Source organism: Corythoichthys intestinalis, chromosome 10 (assembly GCF_030265065.1).
Source record: "Corythoichthys intestinalis isolate RoL2023-P3 chromosome 10, ASM3026506v1, whole genome shotgun sequence".
In the NCBI taxonomy this organism is placed as follows: Eukaryota; Metazoa; Chordata; class Actinopteri; order Syngnathiformes; family Syngnathidae; genus Corythoichthys; species Corythoichthys intestinalis.
Genome location: NC_080404.1, coordinates 55,407,834 through 55,435,829, shown reverse-complemented (window position 1 = coordinate 55,435,829; position 27,996 = coordinate 55,407,834). Strand labels below are relative to the sequence as shown.

Genomic DNA, 27,996 nt, shown 5'->3' with positions numbered 1-27,996 from the left:
TACTTGATATAGACTAAATCAGGAAGTGATTTGCCCCATTCAGCAGTGCTTTGAAATACTGGAGCCTACCAGATTCGATTGAAACGGCGCTGCGGCAGCCCCTCAGAGTGACCAGACGTGAGATCGACTTATCCGTAAGGTTTCTTTATTTGCCATTCAATCCTTACGTCACTGTGAAACTCAAATTTATAAGATGCGATGTTATCCTTTCAAATTTGATTCGCCTTTGATGGTTTGCTTTTATTGCTCTGTAATGGAATCAACCAGGAAAAGATTTGGAAATTTTAGCAATTTTTAGGACATAAAACGTTACTCTTACCCCACAACTTTGGCTTAAGCTAAAGTTTTTACTTACTTAATTTTTCTGTTATCATTTCACCAATGAGACGTGGAAAAAAATCGTCAAACGACTACTATCACGCTGGCCGGTCGGTGTCAGATAGACAAAATATCGAAACGGTGATTTATCGTGATACTGTGTATCCCAAAAGGTTATCGATATGCTCCTGCCAAGAATCGAAATATCGTTTTAAAAAGGTGTCAAATGTTTTAAAAAAGAAAATAACATCTTCGAACATAACACAACCCTAGCAAAAAGTATGCAATCACCAGTCTCGGACGAGCACTCACTCAGACATTTTATCATGTAGAACAAACTCAGATAAAAAGCTTGAAAAACTAATGAATTAGTTCAAAAGTGCAACTCTTTATCATTCAGAAACACTAAAAGAAATGAATAAAAACCATTGTGTGTGTCAGTAAATGTTAATTGTATAGAGCAAGTGCAGGGAAATATTTATGGAATCATTCCATTCTGAGGAAAAAAATATGGAATCATGAGAAACAAACAAATAAATAACAATCAAAACACATCTCTAGTATTTAGTAGCACCACCCCTGGCTTTCATGATAGCTCGCAGTCTCTGAGTTGACTTGATGAGTATTCATCATCAATTTACCGCCAACTCTCTTTGATAGCAGTTGCCAGATCATCCATGCAGGGGCGGCCCAGGCCATTTGGAGGCCCTAAGCAAAATAATGCAAAGGGGCCCATATTTTTGGCCCACCATTTCGTCACAGTGTACTGTGAAACCCATACATGCAATCCAACCCATACATCCATATTTTGTATATTAATCAGATTTTGTTCCACTGCATACTTCAAACTTCTCACCCCAAATGATTTTCAGAACTTACAGTAGATAGCGCCAAACCTTTTTCTAAAAGAGGAAATAAAGAAGTTAAGGAAGGACTTTTATTTTTTTTAAGCTTGTAATCAAGTATCAAAACTCACAAAAGTCAAATAAAGCAAACTTTAGTAAACAGAATAGAGTATAAATTAAACAATTTGGGGGGGCCCCTAGTGGTCAGGGGCCCTAAGCAACTGCAAAGTCTGCGTATAGGCTGGGCCGGCCCTGCATCCATGCAGGTCGGAGCCTTGCTGTGGACCATTTTTTTCAATTTCCACCACAGGTTATCAATAGGGTTGGGATCTGGGCTATTTGCAGGCCATGGCATTGACCGGATGAGTCTTTCTCCAAGGAATGCTTGAACAGTTTTAGCTCTGTGGCATGATGCATTGTCATCTTGGAAAATGACAAACATATTTTCAATTGAAGGGATAAGAAAGCTGTCTAAAATTTCAATGTAAACTTGTGTTTTGCCCGACATGCAGCCCCACATCATCAAGGACTAAGGGAATTTTGATGTCTTCTTCAGGCAATGGTCTTTGTAAATCTCACTGGAACGGCACCAAACAAAGGTTCCATCATCATCACCTTGTCAAGAGTCAAGAATCTGCATTGGACAAGGTGATGATGCTGGAACTGTTGTTTGGTGCTGTTCCAGTGAGACCTTACTTAAATGGCCCAAAATGACCTAATTACCTGGCATTGACTGCCACTGACAGCCATAGTCATTTGGAAATGACAGACTACGGAAAAACCACAGTTGTGATCATTTTCATTTCATTGTAGAAAAATATGTTCATCCATGCCACTCTTGCTCTTTGGACCGCTGACGTTTCATTTGTCTAGTGCAGTGGTTCTTAACCTTGCTAAAGGTATCGCACCCTACAAGTTTCACATGTAGATTCACCGAACCCTTCGGAATTAGATAATGAAGCTTTTTTTTGTAATTCAAAAACGAGATATCTTAGCTAGAGAGCTAATCATTTAGCATTTCCCATTCAGAATTTTTCTCATTTTGACAACGTTTCATAAACAGGTTAAAATTTTGAGACCGCACTGCCTGTCTGGGCGAGTCAACCTTCCACTGAGCAAACCAGCTCCCATCAGATCAAGGGCTAGCAGTTAAATGGATCAAGCCTGTTTTTGCTTTTCACCAAGAATCTAGACAGTTTTACCTTTATTCCGTGATGTACGCATTTATTTACAAGAATTTTCAACTTAAAAAGCTCTTTATTTTGTGGCGGACGCCATTTTGGATTTTGTATCGCTACATGACATTTGCGTTGGATTACACAGTAGCGTAACTTTAGCTTGAAATATTAACGTAAAATGAACGATAATTGCTTGTTTTTTTGCTTTTAACCAACAATCTCGACTGTTTTACGTTAATATCTATTGAAATTCCTGGATTTACACATTTATTTACAAGAATTTTGAACTTAAAAAGCTCTTTGTTTTCTGATGGCCGCCATGTTGTATTTTGTATCCCTACAAAATAGCGTACTTTACATTCAAATGATCAGGTAATTTTCGGCCAATTAAATATAGCTATAGATCCTGAAAATATCGGCTATTATCTCAGCATTTAGTGATTTTTGTGCATGTAGTGTAAAATCTGAGAACTTTGCAGCCATTTTAAGTTTTGTTATACTTATATAAAAATAATTCATTGGGATTTTATTAGGCGACTTTGAACTTCTTGATGCCGCTGCTCATGGAGACTCATACAGTGGGGCAAATAAGTATTTAGTCAACCACCAATTGTGCAAGTTCTCCTACTTGAAAAGATTAGCGAGGCCTGTAATTGTCAACATGGGTAAACCTCAACCATGAGAGACAGAATGTGGTAAATGGTACATGGACAGTATTTTATATAGTGCATTTATCTGCATGGTTACCATGCCCACAGCGCTTTACAGTAGCACACATTTACCCATTCACGCACACATTCACACACCAATGGGGCTGCTGCCATGCAAGGCGCTGTCAAACCACTGGAGGCAAATCAGGGTTCAGTGCCTTGCCCAAGGGCACTTCGACAGTGGGCAGTCGTAGCCTGGAATCAATCCACCTACCCTTCGGTCCTAGGACAACTCCAGTTACCAACTGCGCCACGGCCGCCCCGTGATTGGAATGCGGAGAAAAAAAACCCAGAAAATCACATTGATTTTTAAAGAATTTATTTCCAAATTAGAGTGGACAATAAATATTTGGTCACCTACAAACAAGCCAGATTTCTGGCTGTCAAATTCAATTCAATTCAATTTATTTGTATAGCCCACAATCACAACAGAGGTCTCAAAGGGCTTTACAGAGGCAATATGATACACAATTAGAAATGAAGCAACAAAGATGAATAGATACAGTTCAAGTCCTGGGTATCCCCTATCCTAAGACCCTCCATGCCGGCAAGGAAAAACTCCAAAAACTCCAGAGTCAATTGGGAGAAAAATGAGAAACCTTGGGGAGTACCACAGTCAGGAGAGATCCACTCCCAGGACGGATAGACAGGAAGCCCAGAACGGCTAATGGGAATTAGCAAGCGAGATTGTAGTCCGTAAAAATACAGTGGAGTAAAGGAGCAAGAAGAGGTCCCTCTGGTCAGATGAGACGGGGGTAGCAGCGAGGACATCAATCCAGCCAGGGGTCCGGACAGTCAGGAGGCTGCAGCTGAAAAATAGCCCCTCCCCAGAGGGGAGGGGGGAAAGGGGACACCGGGTGACTAGTGATGAAGAGACTAGACAACTAGATATTAACATTGGAAAATAGAAATAAAGTAAGACAAGTGGTAGGTAGAGTAAGAAAAGGAGATAGAACTCAGCGGCTGTACTGCCCCCAGCATTATAGCTTCTAGTGCAGCTTAAACTAAACTGTGAGTCTACTCCGACTTCAACTAGCCTAACCATAAGCTTTGTCGAATAGGAACGTTTTTAATCTAATCTTAAATGTGCAGACTGTCTCGGCTTCTTTAATACTAGCTGGAAGCTGATTCCATAAAACAGGGGCTTGTTGGCTAAAGGCTCTAGCTCCGACAGTACTTTTATAAACCGTGGGAACTACCAGTAGACCTGCATTCTGAGATCGGAGTGTTCTGTTGGGGCGGTATGGAACGAGAGCATCGGTGAGATAAGATGGCCCCAACCCATTAATGGTCTTAAATGTAAGAAGGAGTATTTTAAATTTAATTCTAAACTCGACTGGAAGCCAGTGAAGTGCCTGGAGCACAGGGGTGATGTGCTCTCTTCTATTGGTTCCTGTTAAAAGTCTTGCTGCTGCGTTTTGAACTAGCTGAAGACCTTTTAGAGAGTTTTTAGGACAAGCTGCAAGTAGGGAGTTACAGTAATCCAATCTCGATGTAACGAACGCGTGAATTAATTTTTCTGCATCACTTTTGGATAAAATATTTCTAATTTTGGCAATGTTGCGCAGGTGAAAGAAAGCCGTTCTACAGGTTTGTTTAATGTGTGCTTTAAACGATAAGTCAGGGTCAAATAAAACTCCTAGGTTTTTAACTGTGGCGCTGGAGGCTACACTTACATTGTCCAGAGTGACTATCTGGGCAGATAAAGAGTCTCTAACACTTTTCGGGCCTATTATAAGGACTTCTGTCTTTTCAGGGTTAAGTAGAAGATAGTTAGTGCTCATCCAGGTATTTATATCTCGGACGCAGGCGCTTAGTTTTTCTACTTGCCTGACCTGCTCAGGTTTAATTGATAAATACAGTTGTGTGTCGTCGGCGTAACAGTGAAAGTTAATGCTATGCTAGATATACAAAAGAAGATGTACTGCTAACCAAGGGTGAAAGTGGGCCAGAACGGTCAGGAACGCAGTTCCGGTATAAAATTCAGGGCCAGAATGCCATTCCTTACTACGTGGTGAAACGTCGTATACAATGCTCAGCACGCTTGCTCAAGCATCCACATGCATGTGCACATCGGTTAGAAGCGGCGAGTACTCACTATTTTTGTTTTTGTGTTATTTACTTTTTTTAGAACCTTTTCATTGCTTCAAAAATACTTTTTGCATTTATTACCCTATCCTACATTTAACCATTGTGTTTATTTGTGTTAGCTTTGAAGCAGTTGACCACATTATTCACGTAGTCTATTTAAACCGTCCTTATTTGATATTTACTACATTTAAGTATTTTCTTAAGGAATTTTTTTAGTAGGTTCTGCCTGTATGCATCTAAACAAAACAAGTTTAGAGCGCACGGTAGTACTTTGGGTGTCGAATTCAACTCATGTAGCACGTTTCGCGGATGTAGAAGATTTTGGCAGAACACCGGTATAAGATTTAGGGCCGGAATGCTGTTCCGGTACACGTTGCTTTGATTCCGAAAATATGACGGCAACTGTCAATGTGTACTTTGGACTTATATTTGTTCATTTATGTTAGGCTACGTATTCATTTCCTTATGATTTAAAAAAAAGTCAATGATTGCGCGATTTTCAAAATATATTACATTTCAACTCTGCATAACATGTCATTTGTACTTATTTTTCTGAATTATGTTACTTATATCTTTATTATTAAAAAAAAAAAAAAGTAAATGTTTACATTAACTTCAATTTTGATATACATCCAATGTTCTTAAGTAAAGCAGAAATGTGAAGTAATTTCATCACATGCCAAATAGGGTCACAATTAAAGTAATTAAACATTGTCCAACAAATAAAGCATGAAAAAAATCATTTATATGTTGTATATTTGACAAAATAATCGTGTTTCCGAAGTTCGAGCCTGAAAGGCGACGAACCCGGATGTGATACGTCACACCGGGAACAGCGATGGCAGCTCTCCATACATACGGCCGCCATACAAAGCCCTTCAAACAATGATTTAAACAGCGATATAAGCGATAGATCGAGCGCAAGGGAGGAGATCCAAGTTTTTGAAGAGTTGGAGGAAGAAGAGGAGGTTGGAATTTTATGTTATTAGCCAGACGCTAATCAGGATGCAAACAATGTGCCTAGACTACCTGACATGGAATGGATACAAGACCCATCGAGATTACAAGATTTGTAAGATATAGGCTGTTAATATTTTCACGATTTGAAGATGCAGGCATTTGCACATAATTTTATGTTTTTGTCTATCTGATGACATTGTTAAAAAAAATTATAATCAGACTTCATGTTCATTTTGGCAGATCCGGCAGTTCTCGTGCATATAAAATAATAATATAAAAACGTTGGGGGAAAAGAAGGAGATGAGTCATTGATGGCTTTCTCCACTTTATTGTGGCAACAATAAGAAAACAAAATAATAGCGGACTGCCACCACATTCGACCGCAAAGTTTTGCTTCTCGCTGATCTCCTCCTCGCCTCCTACTACTCCAGCGTCTCTTAAACAAATCGTGCATAGTGTCTTGTTATGAGCTTTTTGTCTACAAATGTATCGAACACACGACGTGCTGACAACTTTGTTTCTTTATTAACACATGGAGCTAACAGTACGAACACAGCTCGGGGCTCTCGGCAGGAAGTGGCGTCTAATGGCGTGAGGAAATGTAGTTTTTTCATACAAGCGAACAGATTACAAAGCACCACTTCAGTGTTGTCGCGGGACTACATTTCCCATGATTCACTGCGTGACTTGATCCGCTCGCTGATTCGCTGCGAGATTGACTCAATGCCAACACGCTAAATTGTCACCTGTCAGCAGCTCTCGCGAAACACAAACTAGAAGGCTATCAAGCGATCACAGTGAAAGAAACGCCAAACCGTACAAATGCAATGCAATGCTTGAAGCATGAAGGTGGAAATACATAATACAAATACAAATAAATGTGCACAAACTCACCGGCGGTGTGTGTCTCTTACGGCAACGTGACCGTGAATTACCGCGACGCTGACCCGCTTATATGCACGTCCACACCCCTTTCCCGATTAAGAGTGGATTAACCCTTTCGGACAAGGTCGTAGATGACGCACAATTTAAACATGCTTAACCTAGCAAACGCAACATAAACTATGATCGGGGATTGCCACGAGTTGGCTTTCGGCTAACGTCGCTAGCTTCTACTGTTCATTCCACAACAGTTGGCAGCTCTGCTTTGACAAAGTCATCAGTCATCTATCCAAAAATCACACTTACGTTTTGGCAAATCCTTGATCATAAGCAGACCGGTTAAGGAAGCAGGCATCTTCGAAGTATTTGTAGCAGAGAACACTACTCGATGATGGCGTGAAATTCATTCGCTTCGTGAGAATGAAAGATGTCCATTTACGTGCCCTGCTATCCTTTGGCCACTCAAACAACCTTTCATTAGAGTGAGAACAAAACATCGCCACACACCGCCGTGGCATCTTACCGAGAAACAAAGCAACAAACAATACTGTTCTATGGCGGACTTCCCTCGCACTTCTAGCTGTGACGTCATTTCCGAAGATTGCCGAAGTAAAGCATTTTCGTTGTCAAGGGCGTTGCTATGGGTTAAACAAAGAATCTGGAAGGGTTGCGTTAAAAAAAATAACGAAAATATGCTTATAATTGTTTAGCCATTGATATTATTCAAAAACATGGTTGGCCAACCTTAGTTCACATTTCCGCTTTTAAGTAGTTAAAATTGAGATTTGGCATTTAGTATTTGAGGAAATGAGGCAAAATAAAAATTAGGAGATGGAGGTTGGGGTTATTGCTGTTTTTGTTAACTTTTATTTTGCAAATCATTGGAAAAATACAATTTTGAATGAAAATAATTTTTTGTATGTGTTATAGAAATAAATGTGCTAAAACAGTTTTCTTTGCATTTCAGTAGTTTAAGATGCCCCCCCCCTCCAAAATTTTTTTTTTTTTTTTTAAATCTAATAAGTAAATAAAAACAATACATGAAATTTCTGGCTTCGTGGCGACCTTCACGTCTGGGAGTTCCGGCAAGAAATTCTAGCAACTTTCACCCCTGCTGCTAACAGTCCAATCAATGCAATGAAGGAAAAATGGTACCGTTTCTCGTAGGCACCGTCTAACTGTTTGCATTACTCGAACACACATAATATAATCAATCTGGGAATAGTATCATTTCTCATATTCACTGTAGGACTGCACTACTCTAACACACCTAATGTAAGATAAATAGCACACCATAGTTTGAAGAAACAGAATAGATACACAACGCCATCTTATCACAGAAGCCCAAAACGTGTGCGCCACGGGCAAGATTGACGCACCAACTCTGGCAATCAGTCCTCCCGACAAACGAAGAAGGACAAAGACCAGCGCGCTTTGTCCTAAAACAAGTAGTGCCAGCCCGGATAATAAAGTTGATAGCGGGCGCTTGTGACGTCAAGAGTAGCGTTGGTCGCTGTGGCAACCACATCCCATCCACGCACGAACCTAACAGCCTGAAACCGGCCAGAGAGGGATGATCCCAAAGCAACGCCTGGACACACCTTCAGCCGGCCCACAGACTTAAAAAACACTGGACACTGAGATAAGACAGATTTTGCTGCTCGGAAACATGTAGCCTTGTTTTGGATCCAGAATTGTCCCTCTGTCGTCTGTTTTTGCGTTGATTTTGACCATTGTCGACGAATAAATCGTCAACCTGCTTTCAGCGAGTCTTATTCAAACTTTTGGAACATGGAGTCAGTACAAGGGGTTAATGTCAGAGATGAACGCGCGAAGTTCCGCCTTCCTGGTTGGCGCGCGGAGGCAGCATCGGCAGAGCGGCACTTTGTTCAGCTGTCGCTGTTTCCGTGCGGCTTGTCTGGGGAGGCGAATTTCAACAATTTCTATGACTACCTCCTATCCTGTAGTTGAAAATCTGGAGTAGACAGGGATATTGGTGTGTTAAACGGCACAGGCCAAAGTCAATCGGCCAGAATACAGTCGTTAATAAATTATTTATTATTTCTGCGCGGCCCGGTACCAAATGCACCACGGACCGGGACCGGTCCGCGGCCCGGTCGTTGGGGACCCCTGCCATAACCTGTTGGCAGGTTCAGTTGCACAGCGGACATAACAGCACAGCAGTGATCGTTTCTCTTTGTCGTGCACTCACCAAAAGGCTTTTTATTTGGCTCAACACTGGTGAAATACATCTGTTAATTTGAACATGTGACACAAGCTAGTCTGTTGCCATAGCAATTAATCAACAATCAACAGAATGTGAGCACCCCACTCAACAGTGCACTTTCTTATTTCTCCAACTTCTCACCTTTTTCGCGTGGATGTCGATTGGGAGGTAAGTGCCATTTGAGACTAGTGTTCTAAAATGCCATTTCCAGGCATATACAGTTGTGGTCAAAAGTTTACATACACTTGTGAAGGACATAATGTCATGGCTCTCTTGAGTTTTCAGTTATTTCTACAACTCTGATTTTTCTCTGATAGAGTGATTGGAACAGATACTTCTTTGTCACTAAAAACATTCATGAAGTTTGGTTCTTTCATGACTTTATTATGGGTTAACAGAAAAAGTGTTCAAATCTGCTGGGTCAAAAATATACATACAGCAACAAGAATTAGCAATTTTGGTGACTTAGAACAGGGGTTTTCAACCCAGTCCTCAAGGCACACTGTGGGTCCTGGTTTTTGTTCCAGCCGATCCAGCAGAGACAGTTGAACCAATGAGGCTTCTGCTAAAACAAGCCACACCTGACTGCAATCAACTGATTGCACTTGTAAAACACCAGATTGGGGAAAAAGTGTTGTCATCTTGTTTGGTAAGAATGAAATCCTGCACCCACAGTGTGCCTTAGTGGAATAGGTTGGGAACCCCTGACTTAGAAAGTTGTGTCAGTGAAATGAGCTTCATAGCATGGCCTCTTAACTTGTGAGTGATTATGAGTGATGCGCTGGTGACTTCTCTGAGGCCATTTAAATAGGGCTCATTGGATGCAAACGCCCACAAACGCTACAATGGGAAAGTCAAAGGAGCTCAGCAGGGATCTGAAAAAGCAAATCATTGACTTGAACAAGTCAGGAAAGTCACTTGGAGCCATTTCAAAGCAGCTGCAGGTCCCAAGAGCAACAGTGCAAACAATTGTTTGTAAGTATAAAGTGCATGGCACTGTTTTGTCACTGCCACGATCAGGAAGAAAACGCAAGCTATCGCCTGCTGCTGAGAGAAAATTGGTCAGGAGGGTGAAGATTCAACCGAGAATCACCAAAAAGCAGATCTGCCAAGAATTAGAAGCTGCTGGAACACAGCTGTCAGTGTCCACAGTCAAGCGTGTTTTGCATCTCCATGGACTGAGAGGCTGCCGTGCAAGAAGGAAGCCCTTGCTCAAAAAGCGGCACCTTAAGGCTCGACTGAAGTTTGCTGCTGATCACATGGACAAAGATAAGACCTTCTGGAGGAAAGTTCTGTGGTCAGACGAAACAAAAATCGAGCTGTTTGGCCACAATGCCCAGCAATATGTTTGGAGGAGAAAAGGTGAGGCCTTTAACCCCAAGTACACCATGCCTACCGTCAAGCACGGTGGTGGTAGTATTATGCTGTGGGGCTCTTTTGCTACCAATGGAACTGGTGCTTTACAGAGAGTAAATGTGATAATGAAGAAGGAGGATTACCTTCAAATTCTTCAAGATAACCTAACGTCATCAGCCCAAAGGTTGGGTCTTGGGCGCAGTTGGGTGTTCCAACAGGACAATGACCCCAAACACACATCAAAAGTGGTAATGGAATGGCTAAATCGGCCTAGAATTAAGGTTCCCAAAGTCCTGACTCAAACCCCATTGAGAACTTGTGGACAATGCTGTAGGAACAAGTCCATGTCAGAAATTCTGTCAAGAGGAGTGGTCAGAGATTCAACCAGAAGCTTGTGGATGGCTACCAAAAGTGCTTAATTGAAGTGAAAATGGCCAAGGGACATGTTACCAAATATTACCGCTGCTGTATGTATATTTGTGACCCAGCAGATTTGATCACTTTTTTCTGTTCACCCATAATAAAATCATAAAAGAACCAAACTTCATGAATGTTTTTTGTGACAAAGAAGTATCTGTTCCAATCACTCTATCAGAGAAAAATCAGAGTTGTAGAAATAACTGGAAACTCCAAAGAGCCATGACATTATGTTCTTCACAAGTGTATGTAAACTTTTGACCACAACTGTATTCATGCATAAAAATCGCATTGAATTTCTTTTTTTCATTTATTTTGAATAGGGGTACGTTGTTCAGTTTAATGGGAGGGTTGTGTCTTTTTGTGACTTTTCTCAGAAATTATAAGCACATTCTTGACTCCCGTCGTCATTTCAAACATACAACGCAGAGACGAAAACCACTGGTTTTATGTTAATATTCGTTTCTTTCAATAAAGTTTGATGTGTTTACTTTGGAACCGCTCAGAGCCGTGGAGAAAGAGATTTGCGGCAATCCCATAGGGATCCATCATACAATTATACTTCCGGGTAATGGAGCCTCGGGTAGTTCCAAACATCGCTTCGACGAATGTGCACCCGATTCATAAGAATGGCAGGCTGTCAAGTATATTCAGAGCTGAGGTCAGTTGATGAAAAAAACGACCCCTTTTGAATTTTCAATTGGCTGTATTACATCAGAGGCGCTTTATGATGTATATGTTTGAGCTTTATTTGTATGTGCGTGGCGTAACTATATATGGCGGAAAACACGGACTAGGCTGAAAAAGCAGTTTCTGCTCTTGCACCCGTCTGTAAAATAAACTGCTTTATTTTAAGCAAAATTAACTGTTGCGTTGGACAGAAGAATATGTCTATATTCTGCCATAGCAGTTTCATGGCGGATTATGCCCCCGGAATCTTTTTAATTTGTCCATTTTACCCTGGAGACCCACGTTTATAGACGCCGCACAACTTCTTTTGTTTCAACCTAGCCATAAAAAGAAGGTAAGTAATTACACTACTGGCCAAAAGTATTGGCATCCTTGCAATTTTGTCAGATAATGCTCAATTTCTCCCAGAATGATTGCAATTACAAATGCTTCGGTGGTAATATCTTCATTTATTTTGCTTGCAATTGTAGCCCTTATCTATACCCTCCTGTATGTACACCGATAGGAGCTGCAATCTAAGTTCGACTTATTTGGTTTGGATACGATAACCACATCAAACATCAGGTTTAGGCAATAGGAATGCTTTTCTTGAATTATCGATGTTCTTGGTTCTTAAATCACTCTGGGTTAGCTCGCCATCGTTGAATCCAATCTGATGATCTTTCTTTTTTTTCCAATCAGAAAAAAAACCTGACCTGTATTTAACACAGGCCTTGAGTTACAATCTTTTCAGTTTCAATGTTTACGTTTCATTTATGTTGTACAACCTTTTCAACAATACTGAGTAATCACTCAAAAACAAAAACTAATCATTAACAAAGCATTTTCTATACAATAAATGATACATTTTTCCATGAAAATGTTAATGAGGCTCTCAAAAGCATTTTGTATGCAATACTGTAAATTATACATTTTCCAAAACACAAAATGATAATTCCATTTCTTTTCCTTTAAAATGGAAAATATATTTGATACCATTTCAAACAGCAATATATTTTAATATCTCACCGAATAGTCTTAACTGACGACGCCTGGTCCTCTTCCTCTCACACAAGGCTTTTGGCCTGCATGAATAAGGCGCTAGCAGTTAACCATGAATGCAAATTTAGCATTAGCGAATTAGCAAATTTTTTCCACATCTTACCGAGTGGTTTCTGCTCAATTTTTTCACCACGCGACCGTCTGAATTTGCTTCAAACAACAGACGCCACACAGCAACAGTTGATGCATTCGTCAATTTGCTTTTCTTTATCTTTTTCTCATTTCTTTCTGGGGCGAACAAAACTTTTCCCCCTCAGTTAGAAAAGGCCAACGTTCCAAAAGGAAGTGCGCATGCGCTGACGTCATACTTGTGAGTCTCTGACTTCATTCTCATGTCGCTCATGCCATCTAGTGTTATTATTGGGTATAACGCTTCAATGTTTTTCTCTGGCCTACATTATTGGGTATAACGCTTCAATATTTTTCTCTGGGCTACACAATGAAAAAAACAAAAAAAGAGAACGGGGAAAACATTTTAATCATTATCATTTTACACAATACTCCGAAAATGGGCCAGACAAAAGTATTGGAACCCTTTGAAAAATCTTGTGACGCATCTCTTATTTGTCTAATTAACAGCACCTGTTGCTTACCTGTGGCACTTAACAGGTGGTGGCTATAACTAAATCACACTTGCAGCCAGTTAAAGGGATCCTCTGTTTTTAAAACAAGTAATTCTTAAAATATGCATGTTAGTATGAGTTATAATAATTTGATATTAAAACCCCTCTTAATGTTTTTGTTTTAATAAAGTTTGTAAAATTATTTTAAGTGATAGGTCACCATTCTTGTTACGTCGCAGCGCGTGACGTCACTGGTCCCGTTGCCGAAAATCCAGCGTGTCACTAGTTAGCTTTCCCAACATGTCGTCAGTTCTACCCTTCCTATTTGAACCAGCTCTGAAAAGTGAAGAGCAGGACAGCATTGTCGGTCGTTCACAAGACAAGCTTTAGGGAAAAATGCATGCAGCAAATACCTGATAAGACAAAAGTTGGGCAAAACTGGTGATGCGATAGAGTCCTGTTGGGAAGTCCGGTTGGGAGCGAGAGTGTATGCTGTCCGGTTTTATTAGCAGATATTCAAGGTAAGCATATTGCGTTTTCAAACTTATCCCAATATAATTATGTAGATTGTTAGCATCCAGAGCTGTCGTGTGCTTTACATACAGTACAGGCCAAAGAGCACACCTTGTGTAATCCATGTCTTGTACATTGTAACGCATGGTAGGTAGGATACGTTTATAAAAGTACCAAAAAGGGGAGAAGCTTCCACTTATGCACATTTATTCACAAAATACCCAGAGACATAAAAAAGCCAGGCTGGAGTTTGCCAAAACCTACCTGAGAAAGCCAAAAACATTTTGGAAGAATGTTCTCTGGTCAGATGAGACAAAAGTACAGCTTTTTGGGAAAAGGCATCAACATAGAGCAGTGGTTCTTAACTTTGCTAAAGGTACCGAACCCTACAAGTTTCACATGTGGATTCACCAAACCCTTCGGAATTAGATACTAAACTAATTTTTTTTCAAATTCAAAACCAATATATCTAAGCTAGTAAGCTAATTATTTAGCAAATCCCCATTCAAATTTCTTATTTTGATAGCATGTTTTATAAACAGGTCAAAGTTTGAGACCACGCTGGCCTTTGGTCTGTTGTATTCCCCCATATCAAGTGCGAGTCACCCTCCACTGAGCAAACCAGTTCCTCCCCCCATCAGTTTGAGGACTAGCATTTAAAAGAAATGGATTAAACTAGGGCTGTCAAAATTATCGCGTTAACGGGCGTTAATTAATTTTTTAAATTAATCATGTTAAAATATTTGACGCAATTAACGCAGATGCCCCGCTCAGACAGATTTTAATGACAGTACAGTGAAACGCTCACTTGTTGTGTTTTATGGAGTTTTGCCGCCCTCTGCTGGCGCTTGGGTGCGACTGATTTTATCGGCTTCAGCACCCATGAGCATTGTGTAAGTAATTATTGACATCAACAATGGCGGGCTACTAGTTTATTTTTTGATTGAAAATTTTACAAATGTTATTAAAACGAAAACATTTAAGAGGGGTTTTAATTAGGGCTGTCAAACGATTAAAATTTTTAATTGAGTTAATTACAGCTTAAAAATTTATCGTAATTAATCGCAATTCAAACCATCTATAAAATATGTCATATTTTTCCTGTGAATTATATATATATTCTGTAAAACAAATTGTTGGAATGGAAAGAAGACACAAGATGGATATATACATTCAACATACGGTACATAAGGACTGTAGTGGGCATTTCACTCTACTGTCATTTAAATCTGTCTATGCTGTCCTCACTCCGAAGCGTCTACTTTTTCCAAAGTTAGTGAACGACGCCTTAATAATCAGACTTTTATTAATAAAATGGCCTCAAACTATTGTCCTCTTTAGACTGTCGTATAACTACAAAAAAAAAGTGCACAAGCGTTGCATTAGCAACAACGTTAACTTAGCACGCTATACAGGTTAACAAAAAGCGTCTCATACAAAAAATATAACATTTTGCTTATTAACATAATACTGTATGTACATTCTTTACAACAACCATACTTACGGACAAATCTTGTCCAAGGATCATATAAGCACAACAGAGACGTCTTGAAGCCATATTGAACTGGCAAGAAAACAATAAACCATGTCGCAAAGCGACCACAAGAGTTCACTGTTAGACAGCACAAAAAGCCTTGCTGTAAAACTTACCGAAAGGCAGAATACTGTCTGAGTGAGACATATGCGTTAATTGCGTCAAATATTTAAACGTGATTAATTTAAAAAATTGATTACTGCGCGTTAACGCGTTAATTTTGACAGCCCTAGTTTTAATATAAAATTTCTATAACTTGTACTAACATTTTTCTTTTAAGAACTACAAGTCTTTCTATCCATGGATCGCTTTAACAGAATGCTAATAATGTTAATGCCATCTTGTTGATTTATTGTTATAATAAACAAATACAGTACTTATGTACCGTATGTTGAATGTATATACTGTATCCGTCTTGTGTCTTTCCATTCCAACAATAATTTACAGAAGAATATGGCATATTTTATAGATGGTTTGAATTGCGATTAATTGCGATTAATTACGATTAATTAATTTTTAAGCCGTAATTAACTCAATTAAAAATTTTAATCGTTTAACAGCCCAAGATTAAACCTTTAAATTGGGAGCAAATGAGTCCAAAACCTGGTCTAAAAAGGCACATAGCCTGGATTTAAGCAGCGTACGAAAATAGGGCCCCGCGTTTCTTTACCTTCACCGAACCCCTTAGACTTACTCACTTCGATCGAACCCAGGTTAAGAACCAATGACATAGATTTTCCAGGGGAAAAAATGAGGCAATCAAAGAAAAGGACACGGTCCCCACAGTCAAACATGGCTGAGGTTCCCTGGTGTTTTGGGGTTGCTTTGCTGCCTCTGGCACTGGACTGCTTGACTGTGTGCATGACATTATGAAGTCTGAAGACTACCAACAAATTTTGCAGCATCATGTATGGCCCAGTGTGAGAAAGCTGGATCTCCCTCAGAGGTCATGGGTCTTCCAGCAGGACAATGATCCAAAACACACTTCAAGAAGCACTAGAAAATGGTTTAAGAGAAAGCACTGGAGACTTCTAATGTGGCCAGCAATGAGTCCAGACCTGAATCCCTTAGAACACCTGTGGAGAGATCTCAAGATGGCACCCTTCAAATCTCAGAGACCTGGAGCAGTTGGCCAAAGAATAATGGTCTAAAATTCCAGCAAAACATTGTAAGAAACTCATTGATGGATACCGGAAGCAGTTGTTCGCACTTATTTTGTGTAACAGTTGTGCGACCAAGTATTAAGCTGAGGGTGCCAATACTTTGGTTCTTCCCATTTTGGGAGTTTTATGTAAAATAATGATTTATTTTGTGTTTTTTCATTGCAAGCAAAATAAATGAAGATATGCCTAACAAGGCATTTGTAATTGCAATCATTTTCTGGGAGGAATTAAGCATTATCTGACAGAATTGAAGGGGTGGCAATACTTCTGGCCAGACGTATAGGGCCCGAGCACCAAGTGTACAAGAGGTGAGGTGGAGCGGGGTCATCTTGAAGTGTTCGTTATTAATCATGTACCAGGATAGGTGTCCAAAACCTTTTTTTTTTTAATGAGAAACTTTCAAAGGTCTCACCGAATTTGACCTACTTTTAAGGTGTCAAAAAATGCCCTCCTGTTCAAAATTTTTCTTTCCCCAGAAAATAAGGATTTTAAGCTTTCCAGTGATGTATCGCACATGCCTATAGGACAATTTTAAAATGTGGCCAAATTGGGCATCTCAGAACAGAACAAGTCACGTGAGTGTTTTCTGCCATATATGTATACAGTGGGGCAAATACCACTAATTGTGCAACTTCTCCCACTTGAAAATATTAGGGAGGCCTGTAATTGCCAACATGGGTAAACCTCAACCATGAGAGACAGAATGTGGAAAAAAAAAAAGAAAAACACATTGTTTGATTTTAAAGAATTTATTTGCAAATCATGGTGGAAAATAAGTATTTGGTCAATACCAAAAGTTTATCTCAATACTTTGTTATGTACCCTTTGTTGGCCCATTCCTCCATGCAGATCTCCTCTAGAGCAGTGATGTTTTGGGGCTGTCGTTGGGCAACACGGACTTTCAACAGATTTTCTATGGGGTGGAGATCTGGAGACTGGCTAGGCCACTCCAGGACCTTGAAATGCTTCTTACAAAGCCACTCCTTTGTTGTCCTGGCTGTGTGTTTGGGATCATTGTCATGCTGAAAGTCCCGGCCACGTCTCATCTTCAATGCCCTTGCTGACAGAAGGAGATTTTCACTCAAAATCTCTCGATACATGGCCCCATTCATTCTTTCCTTCACACAGATCAGTCGTCCTGGTCCCTTAGCAGAAAAACAGCCCCAAAGAATGATGTTTCTACCCCCACGCTTCACAGTGGGTATGGTGTTCTTCGGATGCCATTTAGCATTCTTTCTCCTCCAAACACGAGAACCTGTGTTTCTACCAAAAAGTTTTATTTTGGTTTCATCTGACCATAACACATTCTCCCAGTCCTCTTCTGGATCATCCAAATGCTCTCTAGCGAACTGCAGACGGGCCTGGACGTGTACTTTCTTCAGCCGGGGGACACGTCTGGCAGTGCAGGATTTGAGTCCCTGGCGGCGCATTGTGTTACTGATAGTAGCCTTTGTTACTGTGGTCCCAGCTCTCTGTAGGTCATTCACTAGGTCCCCCCGTGTGGTTCTGGGATTTTTGCTCACCGTTCTTGTTCTCATTTTGACGCCACGGGGTGAGATCTTGCATGGAGCCCCAGATCGAGGGAGATTATCAGTGGTCTTGTATGTCTTCCATTTTCTAATAATTGCTCCCACAGTTGATTTCTTTACACCAAGCGTTTTACCTATTGCAGATTCAGTCTTCCCAGCCCGGTGCAGGTCTACGATTTTGTCTCTAGTGTCCTTCGGCAGCTCTTTGGTCTTGGCCATAGTGGAGTTTGGAGTGTGACTGACTGAGGTTGTGGACAGGTGTCTTTTAATAATAATAATACATTTTATTTCTAGAGCACTTTTCAAAACACACAAAGACGCTTCACAAGAGACATGGAATCACAGTACGATAAAAAGGTATTAAAAGGATAAAAAATTAAAAGCACAATAAAAAGAAGTAAAAATATAACAGAGCGAGGGGTTATGGTGGGTAGGAAAGAGTGAACAGGTGTGTTTTCAGTCTAGATTTGAAAAGTGATGGGGTAGATATGCTGCGAAGATCAGGGGGTAGGGAGTTCCAGAGCTGGGGGGCGCAATGACTAAAAGCTCTGGAACCAAAAGTGTAGAGGCGGACACGGGCGACGGAGAGTGGAAGAATAATGGTCAAGCGAAGTGAACGGGTTGGATTGTTTAGACGGAGAAGATTGCAAAGGTAGGGAGGGGCCAGGGCATGGGAGTATTTTGAAGGTGATGATGAGGATCTTGTAGTTGATTCTTTGTATGACAGGAAGCCAGTGAAGTTGACGGAGGATGGTGGTGATGTGGTGTGTTGCGGGGGTTCGAGTGCTGAGGCGTGCTGCTGAGTTCTGGAGGAGCTGCAGTTTCTGGAGGGTCTTGTTAGGGAGACCCAAGAGCAGTGAGTGGCAATAATCGAGCCGGGAGGTTATTAGATTACAGACCAGGGTGGAAGCGGTATGGCGAGTGAGAGAAGGGAGGAGGCGAGAAATGTTGCGAAAGTGGAAATAGGCTGATCTGGTGATTCTGTTGATATGTGACCGGAAGGAAAGTGTGCTGTCGAGGATGACACCTAGACTCTTAACCTGAGACGAAGGCGAGATCGGTAAACTGTTGATGGTAATAGAGAACTTATGGACATTAGAGAGCGTGACGGTGGTTCCAACTAAGAGGACTTCTGTTTTGGAGCTGTTAAGTAGGAGGAAGTTGGAGGAGAACCAGGAGTTAATGTCATCTAAGCAGAGGGTAATGATAGTGAGTTAAAACAGGTGCCATTAATACAGGTAACCTGTGGAGCCTCGTGAGACCTCGTGAGAAGAAGTTAGACCTCTTTGAAAGCCAGAAATCTTGCTTGTTTGTAGGTGACCAAATACTTATTTTCCACTCATATTTGGAAATAAATTCTTTAAAAATCAAACAATGTGATTTTCTGTTTTTTTTCCCACATTGTCTCTCATGGTTGAGGTTTACCCATGTTGACAATTACAGGCCTCTCTAATATTTTCAAGTAGGAGAACTTGCACAATTGGTGGTTGACTAAATACTTATTTGCCCCACTGTATATATATATGCAGTGATCCCTCGTTTTTTTGCGGTAATGGGGACTAGAACCCGCCGCAATAAGTGAAAAACTGGGAGGATGTGAAAGAATCTTTTCGCATTGTATCTAAAAATGCTTTTGGTTTTGCAGAACATTTGCAGCTCAACATTCCGAACTTGTGCTCTGAGACAAACGCCGTCTTCTCTAAAACAATGGCTGAACGTCTAGAGGACTATCTTCATTGTCCCAACTGTCTGGACATCTTCAGAGATCCTGTCATGCTGCTGCCGTGCAGTCACAACTTCTGCCGTGCGTGTCTGCAGCAGTGGAAGGACAAAGGAGAACGATCGTGTCCACTCTGTATGACAGAGTTTAGTTTGATGGTTCCGCCTCCGAACTTGGCACTGAAGAATATGTGTGAGAACCTTTCGCGAGCCTTAGTCAAGTCAGAAGACCTGTGCAGCTTGCACCAGGAGAGACTGAAACACTTCTGTTTTGACCACCGGGAGCTCGTGTGCCATATCTGCAGGGATTCAGAAATCCACATTGGTCACAAGGTCCGGACCCTTGACGAAATTGTGGAAGGTGCCAGGGAAAGCCTCCAAGTTTACAACAACAGTCGAGAGAACTGCAATGAACAGGCACAGCACATCAAAGTCCAGAGGGCGAATGTCGAACAAAAGATTACGAAGACTTTTGAGGAGCTCCATCACTTTCTCTACGTCGAGGAGGAGGCCAGGTTGGCTGCGGTCTGGGAGGAGGATAAGAACAAGAGTCGGACCATGCAGGAGAAGATCATGACTCTCGACAGACAAACACCCTCTTTCTCGAATGTCATCAGAAGCGCTGAGGAGTTGCTGAGGTCTGGCAATGCTTCGTCCATGAAGAAGTTCAAGACTGCAATGAGCAGGATCCAAGAGCTTCCCGATAAACCAGAGCTGATCAGAGGAGGTCTGCTGGACGAAGCCAAACACGTGGGCAACCTCAAGTTCAAGGTGTGGGAGCGGATGAAGGAAACGCACCCCGACAGTCCAATCATTCTGGACCCCAACACGGCCGGACTAAGAATCAATCTGTCCGAAGATCTGAACAGTCTGAGTTGGGACGAAGTACAGCAGGTGCGTCCAATAAATCCAGAAAGGTTCCAGTGGGATTCTGTGCTGGGTTGTGCTTTGGACCCGGGAAGACACGTGTGGGACGTTGAGGTCGGAGAGAATAATTCTTGGGCGGTGGGGGTCATGCAAGGCGACCCTTGCTTGCCAGATGAAATAGGTTTATGGTCCATTGAATATTTGGATGGTGAATATAAAAATCCCGATTGCCAATACGGAGAGTGGAATCCGCCTGTCAAAGTGCAGAGGATCCGAGTTGAAGTGGACATGAATAATTGGTCATTGTCCTTCTCAGAAGCTCTTACAAACACCCAATTGTGGAAGCGTTCCGATTTGCCAGACCCGTCCGGTAACACCAAAAAGTATCCTTACTTTCGGACGGAACATGGAAGTCCTCTAAAAATATTCCCCATACCACCTTGTGTTACGACTGCCAGCAATTAGATGTTGATTTTCTACCTTTTAATGTCATCTACAGTGGTATAAAAAGGTATCTGAACGTTTTGTCATTTGTCACATTTCTGCATAAAATCACCATCAAATGTGATCTGATCTTTGTCAAAATCACACAGATGAAAAAACTGTCCGCTTTAACTAAAACCACCGAAACATTTTTAAGTTTTCATATTTTAATGAGGATAGTATGCAAACAATGAAAGAAGGGGAAAATAAGTTAGTGAACCATCACATTATAAGCGGATTTTAAGGGGGGGGCAAACCCCATCTTGACTCCTCCATGCTGTCCAATTTGAGACCCGTCTCCCACTTGTCTTTCCTTTCTAAAGTTTTAGAAAAAGTTGTTTTAATTCAATTGCAAACATTTCTAGAGACAAACTCCACCCTTGACAAGTTTCAATCAGGCTTCAGGTCCAAACATAGCACTGAGCAGACCCGGCGGCATGGGCGGGCATTAGGGGGCCGTGCCCCCCCTGAGGGACGGCTGTGCCCGCCCTAGCTCGATTAAACTGTACTGTGTAATTTTTTTTTTTAATCTTCCACAAAAACACACACACACGGGGAGAATGAACCCTATATTCCAGTGTTTTTCAACCGATTGTGCCGCCGCCGTGAGAGATCGTCAGGTGTGCCGAGAGAAATTATCCAATGTCGCTTTTTTTTAACATCGTCGGGCAAAGTTGCAGTAGGAAGGAAGGAATGGGGAAAAAGTTCTCGGTTGTGTGCAGATGAGTCGTGTTGCGTTCATGAACTGCTCGGATTTCTAGGCATCAGCCACCTTGCTCTCCGTAACAATGTGGACCCCAGCACTTCTACTGTTCATTATTTGACTCGTCAAGTGTCGATATATACAAAAGTGTCCTTTCCATTTTATCCATATGTGACGACCGTTAATCCTCCCTCTTTTTTTTATTCCAACACATTATCGAGGACAGCTAGGTGGGAGATGCCTAGAAATCCGAGCAGTTCTTGAACGCGACACGAGCGGCTATCTAGCGCCATGGCGCCATACAAGCTTAAACGTCATCTCCAAATGAACGACCGTCGCTTCAGAACAAGTCGATGGATTATTTTGTACGCCTTCATGAAAACACAGAGAAATGGGAAACTTTTTTGAGAAAAACTACAAAGGTAAATAAGAACGCCCTGAAAGCCAGTTACTTTGTTGCTAAATCCCAAAAGTCCCAAACTGTGGCAGAGACGTTAATACTACCTGTCTGCAAAGCCATTGTCAGCGAGACGACCAGCCCTGATGTGCTTAAATGCATTGCTCAAGTCCCCTGTCTGATAGTTTTTCAAGCCTAATTGCTAAACGTTTCACATTGAGTAAGTATAAATACTGAGAAATTATTTTATAATTAACCCTTTAAGGTCTGGGCCCATTTTGTCTGATTTTGCATACCTTTAAAGTTGCCTTTATATTTCAAAAAAATAATTGTTTACGATGGCCGGGTTTGGTCCCTTTTTTTGTGACACCTTGAACTTCATGTCCAAACTGTTGTTTCCTTCACTGACCAATTATAAATCATCATTTTGGGCCCAAAAAGACCAAAAATTCCAAAATCGTTTTGTCAAAATTTTTAATATTGATGTCCAGTTGACAACCAAACATGCGTAACGAACTGTTTTGAAACTTTGTAATATTTATTCAACATGTTAGGATGAACATTCAACCAAAAAATTTTAGAATAAATGGTCTTATATTTGACAATTCAACATAAACAACAGGTATAGCCATAGGCGTTTTTTGCCTTTATACATGCTCTAGTCAAAACAGGTTATATACAGCAGACCAAACAGTGAAGAACAGTGAAAAAACATATACCATCTAACACAACAAGTGTTTAGAGGCCATCTCTTTATGAGTTTAGGTATTGCGGCCCATCACCTGATGAAAACTGTGTACACACAATCAAGCTTCTTGAACACACATTTATATACACATATTGAGAAGACTGATTGTGGGGGGGGAAATATATATAACATTGGAAAAAAAAGTATTTAAAAAAAATATTTACAGTAAACAAGTTAATTTTTTTTCAGGCATGCCACTCCGAAAAGCAGTTTCGTCCTGGAATTAGACACAGGGCTACATCACACAGCCCACACTTCCATGGGGTGTCGGTCCTCTTTCCACCCTTCCATTTTCATTTCACTTTACTTTCATTGTCACTATAAATGTACATGAAGAAAAAGTCAGTATTTGTGAAAATAATAAAGTATAAAATATATACAGCAATAAATAATAATGGAAATCTATATGTATGACAATAGAAAGAATACCATAGCTGAATATGTGCTACATCCCTAATCTTCATATAGAAAGAAGAACACCACAAATTATAAATTACTGCCTGGGATACATACAGTGCACGTACGACTTTGATCTGATATGCACATTTCATTATTATATACACAAACACACACTTATATTGCATCAAAATTAACTTTGTCTTGCAATATCCAAAGAAACTTTCAAAAGAAACTTTTTCAGCATTAAAAAAAAAAAAGTGAGTTGGCTTACCTCTGCTCGTCGATGGCGTCACCCACGTGTTCAAATCCGTCACTATCTTCACTGGAGGACTCTTCCGAAGAAGACGATGATGACGAATTTGGACCATCCTCTTCCTCAAGTTGATCAAAAAGCACAATTGCTTGCGCAAAACTTAGTTTGCCGTTCATTCTCAAAGTCACATAAAGTCGCTGCTCGATCCAAACGGGCGTCGCTCGCCACCTCGCTGCTTCAGAACACTCCTCCCTCTCGTTCGGTGGAACCTCGCACGGCAGTTGTATTTATTTAAAAAAAAACGCATTTTGTGCTTCCACTGTGACTTCGAAAGGGTTCGTTTGATTTGTTTTTTTTTTTCATGGAGCTTCCGTTTTGAAAAAGGACAAGAAATGACGGAAATATAGACATAAACAAATGATCCATGCAGCGTTTTAATGTTTTTTTGAGAGGACAATAAAACTATAAAACTTAAATGACAATATCTCACGTTTTAGTTGGTCGATTGACTTCAAATAATAACGAGAGTAAACCGCAACTTCCGCACTTTAAAACGAGACCAACCAACGGCATGTGGGTGACGTAATTAAAACGTGAGGGCGCTTCAAAGACGACGTGCGCTGAGGACGCGCCGGCGCGTCCTCCGACTCTCAAGGGTTAAATATACTATACAGAAAGTAATTTTGGAACATTTTGGTGTGGTGTGCCGCGAGATTTTTTCCAACGTAAAAACGTCCCGTGACTCAGAAAAGGTTGAAAAACACTGCCCTAGTCATCCTAGCTTGATCAGTTGTCATTCAATTCAACCAATCAGAGCAGCGAATGTAGGCAATTTCTAGCCAATCACAGATAAGGGGGGCGGGCTGAGTAGCCGGCCATTGTGTACTGCGATTGGATAGGGATTGCTCCGGTTACAGAAATGGCGATTGAGCGGCTCCTCCGTTGAGAGTTGCCTCCGTTGCTAATTCAAATTGGAATGGACATCCGTGTTTTTTTCAGGAAACTAAAGACGAACTCAAGCCATGTCAAAGACGCGGCCGAAAGTCAACATGAAGGGATAGTGCTGCCACCTCCTGCAGTTTCACTGACTGACACTATCATCAGAAAATATAACGGGTAAAAACGCCACTGTTATGGCTAAATTTACATTGAAGAAGTGTGCCCCCCCCCCCCCCAAAATGTAATGCCCCCCCCCCGTAATTTCTTTCTGCAGCCGGGTCTGGCACTGAGTCAGCACTGTTAAAAGTGCACAACGACATTGCCCTTTCTGTAGATAATGGAAATCCAGCAATCCTTGTTTTACTCGATCTCACAGCAGCATTTGATACAGTCGACCACACGGTCCTTGTATCTCGTTTAGAACACTTTATAGGTATCCGTGGTAAAGCTCTACAGTGGTTTAAATCGTACCTGGAACATAAGACCTTCTCGGTAATGATTGGGGAATTTTCCTCCTCACAAACTTCTCTGTCTTGTGGGGTGACACAAGGCTCCATTTTAGGGCCTGTTCTCTTTGCACTTTATCTCCTACCTTTAGGATCAGTTATAAAAAACAATAATATCTCTTTTCATTTTTATGCTGATGACCTGCAGCTGTATCTCCCCCTGAGACCCAACGAACAAACTGCTCTCACTTAATTAATGGAGTGCATATCCGATGTGAAGAAGTGGCTAGCGCAAAACTTTTTGCATCTTAACGAAAGCAAAACTGAATATATTACTTTTGGCACACCTTCTATGTTAAATGCCCTTGAGCTCAACCCTGGCACTCTGGCTCCCTTTTTTAAAACACATGTTAAAAATCTCGGAGTGATATTCGATTGCAGGCTCAACTTTGAAAAACAGCTTAGTTCTGTTGTAAGAGCAAGTTTTTTCCAGCTCCGTCTCTTGGCCAAAGTGAAGCCTTTTCTTACTCGCCACGACCTGGAACAAGCAATTCACGCTTTTATAAACTCAAAGGCTGGATTACTGCAACGCACTTTATGTTGGTCTCCCCAAGTCCTCAATTTCTCGTCTCCAACTTGTTCAAAATGCTGCTGCTCGATTTTTAACAGATACACCTAGACGTGAACATATTACCCCCGTGCTATCATCGCTCCACTGGCTTCCAGTCCATTTTAGAATTGATTTTAAACTTTTACTGTTTGTTTTTAATTCTATTAATGGCCAGGCTCCTTCTTACTTATCAGAAATTTTAGCCATCCGTAACTCTGGCAGGACTCTTCGCTCTACCGGCCAACTACATTTGCAAGCCCCGAGGTCCAAACTCAAACAGTGGGGAGACCGATCTTTTGCGGTTGCTGCACCCAGGTTATGGAATAGTCTTCCCCCTGAAATCCGCACCACTACAAATTTGGCCCTTTTTAAATCTCGTTTAAAGACACACCTTTTTAGACTCGCCTTTCCCCAAGATTAGCTTAGCCTGGTTTTATTTCTTTAGGGTTTTTAATGTTTTCGGATTTTATCTGTTTTATTATTTTATTTGCTGTCTGACTTTAATGGTGATGCGTTGTTTCATTTCTTTTTTTCTTCCTAATGTCATTGTATAATACTTTCCTGCCTTTTATTTACTATGTGCCATGTTTGTCTTTGTTGTAAAGCACTTTGGGGACCTTCCGGGTTTTGTAAAGGGCTATATAAATACATTTGATTTGATTTGATTTGATTTTGGTGGCCAAAAAGTGTCATTGCATGTAATTGACTTTGTTACAAATATACAAGTTGTAAAGCAATAAAACTGCAACAAAAATGAAATGAACAAAAAAATGTATTTTTATAATCGGTCAAAATTAGACTTGGAACAGATCATGTGACTAGCAACTTAGACAGTCATTTGCTTTGCATATAATTTTCAAATAAATAAGTAAATAAAAATAGGGCAGGGCAATTTTATTTTTGAAATGTTTTTTTTCTTTAAACATTTTTATGTATTTTTTTTGATTGAAGCAATTTTATTTATGTTTTTTAGATTAAATTATTTAGACACAAATATCCTACCCGTAATATGGCCCAAACACAAAAAGGATTGCTTCAATCAAAGAAAACTTTTTCGATACAAAATTAAGTGTTCAAATGCAATTTTTTCAATCTCAAATTTTTTTTCACATTCAAAAACTTTTCCTTGAATTGAGGTGATTTTTCTTTTTGAAAATATATTTTTTTGAAGCAACTCAGTTTAGCATCTTAAAATGATGTCGTACATCCATATGAGTGAAAAGTGCTTAGTTTTCGCCACTTTTATGGCCAAGATGACCGCACGCAGCGCGCACTCGAACCCCCCGCCCACACCTTCGTGTTCATTTTACTGCACAAATATGTATGTGTGTCACGTGACTCAGAGTGAGTGGGCGGCGATCGGGCCCTTTTTTAATTGGCAAAATGAAAATTTATCCGTCTGGAAATAAAAAAAGAAAAAGCAGAAGAGGAGAAAAGGAAGCAAGACAGCGGTGAGTGTACTATGTTACTGTAGTTTTATGTCCTAATGTAGTAGAAGCACTGCAGACTAGTAGTAGTAAACCAATTAACTGCCTTAACTTGTAACTAGCTTGTTAGCGTTTGCTAACAGCATTGCAGCATGCTAGCGTTTCTTCATACATAAAGATGTTAACTAGAACATTAAATCAGTGTTTAGAGTCACCATACACACTGATCAGCCAGACTGATAAGATGTTACATGATTCACTTCTGTGCCAGAATGTTATCCTTATTAAGTAAAAGCAATATAACTTACCAGCTAGTCAGTAGAATACGGTATGTGTAAAGGTATGTGTACTAAGCATAATAATAATAATAATAATAATCTGAAGTACATTTTGGATGTCAGTTTGGATGTCGGTGGGGGGGCTGATGGGGTGGTTTGCCCAAAGCGCGAAAGTAGCCAGGACCGCCACTGGACAAGATAGTTGTAGATATCAGGGTAGCAGATGTCAGGCAGAGAGGGCGAAGACATCGGGTCGAAAAATATCGATTTAGGCATCAAATATGGATCTGGCGAATGGATAGACTGAAGCTTTTCCACATACCACCTTTTATGCAACGTATCCAATGAGTTTACAGCATCTGAAAGCACCGGGGCTTCCATGAATTGCACTATGAATTGCACGTCAAATTGAAACCATTGAGAATACGGATAAACAAAGACGGACAATATGGCGGCCTGTACAAAGCGACACGTCATTCTGTGACGTTGGTGAGTAGGGTCTATAGTCATAGATTGATTTATGGATGGATATTTGATTCAACTGATTTATTTCTAACCTTATGTAGCCATTTCATTTTTTTAAGCTAATATTTTCGCTTGGGAAGATGAATGAATTTTCACTCATATATTTACTTACTTCCATCATTTTGTCATATTTTAAATCTTATTTGAGTATTTATAGATTTCCGCCAGACAATTTTTATGATTTA

General features: G+C 40.6%; 1 protein-coding gene across 1 annotated transcript; it reads left to right on the top strand.

The window, feature by feature from the left end:
* Positions 1-19: 19 nt before the first annotated feature.
* Positions 20-27,831, top strand: LOC130923041 (E3 ubiquitin-protein ligase TRIM35-like). The gene is made up of 2 exons (XM_057848429.1): positions 20-134; positions 19,663-27,831. The coding sequence occupies exon 2, from the start codon at positions 19,725-19,727 to the stop codon at positions 21,066-21,068; it is 1,344 nt and encodes a 447-aa protein (XP_057704412.1). The 5' UTR covers positions 20-134; positions 19,663-19,724; the 3' UTR covers positions 21,069-27,831.
* Positions 27,832-27,996: the final 165 nt, after the last annotated feature.